At 62.3% G+C, this 7,590-nt stretch overlaps 1 protein-coding gene across 1 annotated transcript; it reads left to right on the top strand.

Moving 5' to 3' along the window:
* The first annotated feature begins 5,453 nt into the window (after positions 1–5,453).
* Positions 5,454–7,590, top strand: MDFI (MyoD family inhibitor). Its single transcript, XM_017832088.1, has 3 exons — positions 5,454–5,508; positions 5,909–6,160; positions 6,553–7,590. Exons 1-3 carry the CDS (start codon positions 5,454–5,456, stop codon positions 6,807–6,809), a joined length of 564 nt encoding a protein of 187 aa, XP_017687577.1. The 3' UTR covers positions 6,810–7,590.

Genomic DNA, 7,590 nt, shown 5'->3' with positions numbered 1-7,590 from the left:
ATCCCACCCAGGAAGGGTCTGGGGGTGCAGCTGCCTTGGGGGTGCAGATGAGGGAAGGGATGGATGGCCCATCCTGAGGGCCATCTCTCCTTAGGGCTTTGCCTGGGCTTGTGGTTGGTTTCAAACCTGAGGGGTTCAGGTCAAGCCTGGTCTTGTTCTGGTGGCAGCAGGGGAGGGAAGGAGCCAGACCCTGCCCTGTTGGAAACTGGGAGAGGGGACCCCAGCGGGGCCTTGTCTTGGCAGGGCACCCCTGGAGAAGGGGCTGGGGGGGATTTAAAGGAGGAGAGGGAGCCAGGAGCTGTGGGATGAGCCTGTGCCAGTGCTGGGGGTCTGTCTGTCCATCTCTCCCTGTGTCAGCAGAGGTGATGCCTCCTCTTGGGTGCAAAAGGCAGACTTGGTCTCCCCAAGGCCCTGCGGCAGCAGGGATGTGAGGCTGTGCAAGGCAGGGAAGGACCAGCTTCCCCAAATTTCTTTCCTGTCTATTTTTGTCTCTCTCCTGGCCACCTTGTTCCCGTGGGAGTTAATTTAATTGCCACCTCCCCCCCTGCATCTCTGTGGTTGTGTGTGAGACCTTGTGCAGGGTAATTACATGTGTGAGGTGGACACGGCAGAAACAAGCCCTGTCTCCATCCCGGAGCAGCACTGGGCATCCACACGGATCCAGACAGCCAGTGCTGGGCTCTCCCTTAGAGCTCAGGGTCTCAACAGGCTGTCCTTGTCCTCATCCCCCTGGAACAGGCACAGAGAGGGCAAGGGATGTGATGGAAGCAGCACAGGGTGGCCGTGGCAGGGGCAGGGATCAGCTGGAGCTCTCCCTGTGCCAGCCCCTGTCCCGCCGTAGCACCTGATTTTCCAGCTCTTTTTCCTAGTGTAAAATCACTGACCTGCAGGGAAGGGGATCTGGTGGTGATGGGGCTGCCCTGGGCAGCCCCGGAATCTGGGCTGTGGATTTTTAAGCCCTGGACTTCTCACAGCAGAACCCAGAGCAGCTCAGAACCCTTCCTGGGGACCTCGGGGGAGCATCACCTCCATGCTCTGTGCTGGGCACCTCTGGCTCAGGGCTTCATCCAGAGGTCCTCAGCCATCAGGGTTCCATGTCTGGCTCTAACAGGCATTAGATCACGTCTGACTCAGGCTGGTCCAGGTCGGGACACGGCAGAGGCCATGGATGCAGCAGCGTGTGGGAATTATTCATCCCCACACCTCGCCCATACACTGTGGGTAGATGGCAGCTCTCTTCACCTCTCTGTTTTGCCCCGGGCTTCCCAGAGGCATGGGAATGACTTTTCTCCTGTCTGGGACTCATGTGCTCACACTCTCCAGCCAACACTGCCGTGTGAAATTCAGGTGGAGCCGCTGGATTTCCCTCGGCTGAGCCCCAAAATCACCCCACCTGTGAGAGCTGCGAGCAGGGTTCTGCTGGGATGAGCTTTCCCTCCCAGCAAACCCCCTGTCACAGGAGCTGTGGACCCCAGGCTGGATCAGCACCCTGGGGAGGGCAGAGAGGGTGGTCCTGTGGGGAAACTGGGGTGTGTGGGGTGTCGTGGAGCATCAGTCCAGACTGGCTGCAGCCCCTCTGCAGCTCCTGCTGACCCCGGGGTGCAGAGGAAGCCTCTCCCTCCCTCGTTGTACTCCTGATTCCCCTTGTGAGCTCTGCCCACCTTCCTCCCCGGCTCGGGCGTGTAGGACCCTCGTCAGATGGAGGATAATGAAGTGTCCCAGGTCTCTCTCCCCCTGCCCCCCCGCCCCTGCCTGCCTGTGTGTGGGACCTCTTGTTATAGCCGAGGAAATTATGGGTCTCTGCTCTCCCTCCCTTCACCCAGGCTATAATTTAGTTTTATATAAAGTGTGGTCCAGCCCCTGTTGTGCAAGAGGTTGCTATTCCAGGGCATGGGGACGGGGATGGGGCAGCAAGGAGGGTGGGTGGGGGACTGCAGCATTGCACTGAGCCCCCCTGGACACCCCACAGTTCCCCTGGACATCCCACATTCCCCATGGAAACCCACCACGAGGGGCAGAAAGCTCCCAACCTGCAGTGCTGGCTCTGCTGAAGGGGGTTGTGGGTTTCTGCAAGGGGGTGTGTGGCATCAGAATGGGAATAACTCGTCTCCTTTTGGGTTTTACTTGCCCCATCGAGGGGTCCTGCAGTGGCTGCCCCTGTCCCAGAGTGCAGGAAGATGAGGGGAGGTGGCAGCAGCTCCCGCAGGGAAGACAGTGGCCCTTTCATGGGAAGGGGGATGAAAAATCCAGCCTGAACCGCTGAGTGTAACCAGATCCCTTGGCTTTTTGGAGAAGGAATGTGGGACCTCAGGAGAGTTTTTGGGATGGTGCTGCTGAGCTGCTGGCGCTGCACGAGGTGAGCAGCTGCAGAGTGGTGCAGCCTCCACGGCCATCCCCAGCAGCCCAAAATCCCCTGTGGTGCTCCAGCTCTTCCCCCCCACTGTGTGCAACAGGGGCAGCTGGATTTGGCTTGGGAATCAGAGCCCAGACGCCCTGAGCGGTGCTGATTGCAGAGTGTGGGGATGTGCTGTGGGTCTCTGTGGTTTGGGTGACCCCAGGGGGCTCAGCTCCAGCCCCGTTTCTCTTGCAGAGGCCGGGGAGCCCTCACGCCCTTCGCCGAGGCCGATTCCAGCGGCGCCGTCGGCAGAGCCCCGGACACACCCCCGCCCCACGGTGCCAAGGAAGGAGAAACCCCTGGAAGATGAGGAGTCCCCAAAAGTCCTGACGAAGAGCCCCCGGGCCGAGCTCGCAGGCGCTCCCAAAGCTGTGACATGTGAGTGTTTCCCTCGTGGCAGCTCCGGCCACCTCCAGGTGCCAGTGCCTTGGGCTGCTGCCGCCTCATCAGGAGCAGGGCTCGTTAAAAAGGAGGGCAGAGGTGGGAATCCATCTCCTCCTTGCTTTGTTCCTCCCAACATCAAAGCAAAAGGCTTAAGCTGAGCGTGAGTCAGCTGGAGTGGGGAAAGTGAAGGGTGGCATCCGGGATGGCTCCGTCTCTCCTGCCTGTGGGCCCGGCTGGAGGCAGAGGGGCAGGAGGGTGGGCAGCTGGAGGAGCTCTCGGTGGTGTCGGGGTCCCCTGGGATGCCATAGTGGGAAGAGGGATCGGCCCCCCAGGGAAGGAGCTGGCTGCTCTATGGAACATCCCCCAAAGCCACAGGGGGAGAGAGGAGACCCCCGGCAGAACAGCCCCGTGGGCGCTGCCGCGGGACGGGAGCACAGCAGCCACTTTGCTGGAGCAAAGGGAGATGCCTCCCCCGGGACAGCTCTTGCCTTGGCGAGTCCAGGGCAAGGGTGAGGCTGGTGCAAATCCCGGGCGAGCTGGGCTGGCTGCTCGGAGGAGCTGGTTTTGCCGGAGGCGGATGTGAGGCCAGGCAGCACCTCCCCAAATCTGCTGCCGCAGCCCTGCCGTCCCCTCCCCATGAGAAACACCGCGCTGGGGAAGGGGCAGGGGTGGGGGCCCTCGATCCTTTGCCGTTGCAGGGGTGGGAAGGCAGAGCTGGCAGATGTGGAAGGCCACGGGCCAGGCGCTCCTGGAGTCCCACTGTCCATCCTTTCCCTGGCCCCCAGCCTGGATCCGAGGGTTTCGCTCCCGGGCTGCCCCGTAGGCACAGCCAGTCCCCTTCTGTTGGATGCGAGAGCGCAGCTTTCCCTTCCAGGGGGTGTAAAGTGGACGGATGCTTCCCAACGGGACGAGGGAGGGTGGGAACGAGGTTGCACACCGCAAAGAGCGGGCAGGCGGGGTGGGAAGGGGAGGGGACGGCGGAATCCGGGCGCTCCCGAGGGCTACGTGGAGCGAGGAGAGCGCACGTTTCCTCCAGCAGAGTTTGAGCCCTTGCGAAGCATCTGGGAGCTGGGCCGGCTGCCCACAGACATTCTGCACGTCTGAGTCACTCCACAGCCGCTGCACCCCGCGGGCCTGCACAGCCCCCTCCCCAGCCCCCCCCGGGCACCCCCCTGGGCCCCGGGGCTGGCAGGCACCACCTGGGTGGGAAACCCCAAGTGAGCACCCAGGAGGGTTTTGGTCGTTGAAGATCCACAGGCAGGCTGTTCCGCCCAAAATCCTGATTTCCCACCGTGGTGCTGGTGGGTGGCTGCAGTGGGGACTGTCAGGTGGGCTGGTCCCCCCCACTCCTGCCCTGACACCCATGTTGCTGGGGAGCACCACACTGCTGAACTCGGGTTCAAAGTGTCTCTTTTAGAAGAGCTTTGGGTTCCTGTGAGTTGAAGGCTCTCCTAAAAAATGGAAGCTATTTTCCCTAACTTAGAGGGGGGGGATTCCTGGCTGCCTTTGGCTGCCACTCTCCAGAGCCAGAGCGTGATTTTGATTTACAAACAGTTTAATCTGAGGAATGCAGTGAAATGGGGAGCGCCAAGGCGAGCGCATTGCATCCTGCTGCAATCCCAGAGAACCCAGCTGCTGCTGGACACTGCTGGGCTGCTGCTGCTGCTGCTGCTGCTGCTGGGTCCCTGCAGGCTCAGCCCCTGCCGGGTCCCTGCTGGCCCGTCACAGCTCTGGGCAGCCCCAGGCACTGTGGTTCATCCTTGGTGCCAGCTCGGTGCAAGCACCAGGGCACAGGCAGGTGAGGGCACTGGAGAAGGGTGAATGGGAAGTCAACACCATGTGAGGTTTTTTAGGGAGGGGACACAATTCCCATTTTATCCAAGACCTGTTTTCCATGTCTCCAGTCTGCTCTTCTTCCATCTCTCCTGCTTCCAGCCCACTCTTCCCGCTCAGCCCTGGTTATTTTAAGTTCCCTTCCCAGCGTGTGTCAAAGACCAAGCCCCCGGTTAAACCTCCCTCTGCAGCCCAAGTCCAGCTCAGCCTGGCAGAGCCAGGCTCCAGGACCATCCACTTGTGTTTTTCACCTCCACCACCTGTTTTATTTTCGTGGGTGCAGGACAGGGCCCGTCTGTGCCCACCCCACCCCTGCGTCCCCCTGTGCCCTGCACAGAAAGCAGCTCCTGTTCCCCAGTGCCAGAGGTGCCTTTGCCCTCGAGCCTCTTGCCTGAATCATCCCTTGTTTACTGCCATGGGAGAGCAAAAGCAAAGTTTGGCCAAAGCACCATCACACAGGATTTTATTTGTGGCTTCCACTGGCATTGCTGTGGGGGGTGATGGATGCTGGAACCTCCTCCCTTGTGCTGGTTCCCAGTCCTCTCCCATGGATTTGTGGGGACAGGACACGGCACTGGGCAGGAGCGAAGGGCTGAGCCACACCACTGGCTCTGGCAGGACACAGGGCACTGGCTCTGGCAGTGTCCCAGCAGGACACAGGGCACTGGCTCGGGCAGAATCCCGGCAGGACATGGGGCTGTGGCCGCTCACGGCTGCAGCGTGCGAGGCTGGAGGGAGGCACAGACAGAGCAGAGAGTTATTTTCCTCCTCCTGCAGAGAAGTTCAGCCAGAGGTTGGGGAGACCTTTAATGGAGCAGCCAGTTCCCGCAGCCCCGGAGAGATGAGCACTCCGGCTCTCCAGTGGTGCTTCATCTCCTCCGGCCCTGCCGAGGATGGTGGGGACAGCCAGGAGCTCTGTCTGGCAGCCTCGGTGGCTTCATCCCTCCTGCCTGTGCCGGCAGTGCTGGGATCCCGGGAGACCTCCTCCTCCTCCTCCTCCTCCTCCGGGTGCTCTGCTGAGTTTCAGCAGTTGCAGCACGTCCTTCACAAAAAAATCTCTACTTCTTGCTCTTTCTTCATCCCTTCCTCTTTTGGAGCCTCTGCCTCCTTCCCCGCAGCCACCTCTTCATCTCCTTTTCCATCTCCATCCTCTTGGACCATCCGTCTTTTAGCATCACTTCCCAGCCACGCTGGGGACCAGGTTCCTGTGTGGTGACAGGGGACCAGGCCCGTGTTTCTCCTCGGTGGAGCACTACAGGAGGGCTCGGGTGGGTAACGTGCTGCTCTGCCCCCCAGGCCAGCCCCAGGTGAGACCAGCCCTGCAGCCCCCCGGCCCCTGCACCCACCTCCTGCAGAACGGCGCCGGGCGGGGGCCGGACCCGGGCGGTGCCAACGGGGACGCGGGGAACGGGCTCTTCCGGCCCCTCCCCAGCACGAAACCTCACCGAAAGCTGCAGCCGCACCACTCCATCAACAGCCAGAGCAGCAAGAAGAGCAAGGGCAGCTCCAAGTCGGCCTCTTCCCACATCCCTATTGAGGCGCAAGAAGGTACCAGCTCTCCCCGGAGGTTCCCCTTCCAGCCGTTTTCCAGCCCTTCTTCCCTTGGGGTCTCTCGTGCAGCATCCTTTCAGCCCATCGGGACCCCTGGAGCTGGGAACCAGCCGAGCTCCCCTCCTGGCAGCCTCTGTAGGGTGGGTGCTGAGTGGGACCATCTCCTGTCCTCCAAAATTGGTCTCTCTTGAGGCCTGGGCATGTCCCTACGTGTTGAGGGAGGACCCTGGGGCAGTGCCTGGCCCTCAGACCTACTTCTCATCCCTTCCTTTAATTCCTGAGGGAGGATTCCCACCCTCACAGTGCTCCCCGGGCATCCATCCATGCCGGGTGCTGCCTCACCCATCCACGCCCATCCCCTCATCTGCTCTCTGGCCGTTCCTCCCCAGATTGCTGCGTCCACTGCATCCTCTCCTGCCTCTTCTGTGAGTTCCTGACCCTCTGCAACATCGTTCTGGACTGTGCCACCTGCGGCTCCTGCACCTCCGAGGACTCCTGCATCTGCTGCTGCTGCTGCAACTCGGGCGAGTGTGCGGACTGCGACCTGCCCTGCGACATGGACTGCGGCATCATCGACGCCTGCTGCGAGTCCGCCGACTGCCTGGAGATCTGCATGGAGTGCTGCGGGCTCTGCTTCTCCTCCTGAGGGGCTGCTCGGCGGGGGGACCCGCGGTGGGACCCCCCCAGGCCCTCCCGCAGCGGGTGAGGGTCCCTGAGCCGCTGGGAAATGCTGAAGGACAGAGCCTGGTGAAGGAGGAGAGCACGTCCCCCACTGCAAACCTCATCCCCGGAGCTGGTGAGCCGGACCTGGATCCTGCCTGGGGAAGGGTGAATCCGTAGGGCCACGGGGACTCCAGGGGTGGTGGCATCCTGTCATGCTCTACCTCCTCCCCACACGGGCTGGTTCGTGAAGCACCTCCTGCCACCTGAGCCGAGAGCAGGAGCGCCCGTCCCACAGAGCCCCCGGGTGCCACCCCAGGTCCTGGCCTTGGGGACAGCCTGTCCTGCTGCCAGCGCCCGGGGCTGCCCCAGGACAGTGCTCCAGGTGCACGGGGGGCTGACATGGGGGTGGCACAGAGCAACCCCTTCCCCCCAGGACACCTCCAGGGCTGGTGCTGCACAGAGCCCTGCTCCCCACCGGGACCCCCAGCGCTGCTGGAGCCTCCAGCCAGGCACGGGTCCCATGCTGGGGACACCTCCTGCCAACCCCCCCTCGGTGCTGAGAGCGGCAGCCAAGTGCAATACAGGCAGCCCGTCCCCTTCTGGGAAGAAGCTTTTCCTGCACCAGCCCCTGCAGTGGGATTGAAGCTGGGGCTGGGGAGACCCTGGAGCTGTGCCAAGCTGTTCCTGACCCCCCTGTGTCGCGGGGCTGGTGGGGCAGGGTGGCTCAGTTGGTGCCCAATGACCCCCACCAGTTGTTGTCCCCA

The sequence above is a fragment of the Lepidothrix coronata genome, unplaced genomic scaffold, assembly GCF_001604755.1.
Source record: "Lepidothrix coronata isolate B3197 unplaced genomic scaffold, Lepidothrix_coronata-1.0 Scaffold199, whole genome shotgun sequence".
NCBI lineage: Eukaryota > Metazoa > Chordata > Aves > Passeriformes > Pipridae > Lepidothrix > Lepidothrix coronata.
This window is presented reverse-complemented; position numbering and strand designations above follow the sequence as displayed.

Coding starts and splice junctions, on each gene's coding strand:
- MDFI (XM_017832088.1), top strand. CDS start 5,454: ATGAGCACTCCGGCTCTCCAGTGGTGCTTCATCTCCTCCGGCCCTGCC. Junction 5,509..5,908: donor CTCCGGCCCTGCCGAGGATG/GTGGGGACAGCC, acceptor TCTGCCCCCCAG/GCCAGCCCCAGGTGAGACCA. Junction 6,161..6,552: donor CCCTATTGAGGCGCAAGAAG/GTACCAGCTCTC, acceptor GTTCCTCCCCAG/ATTGCTGCGTCCACTGCATC.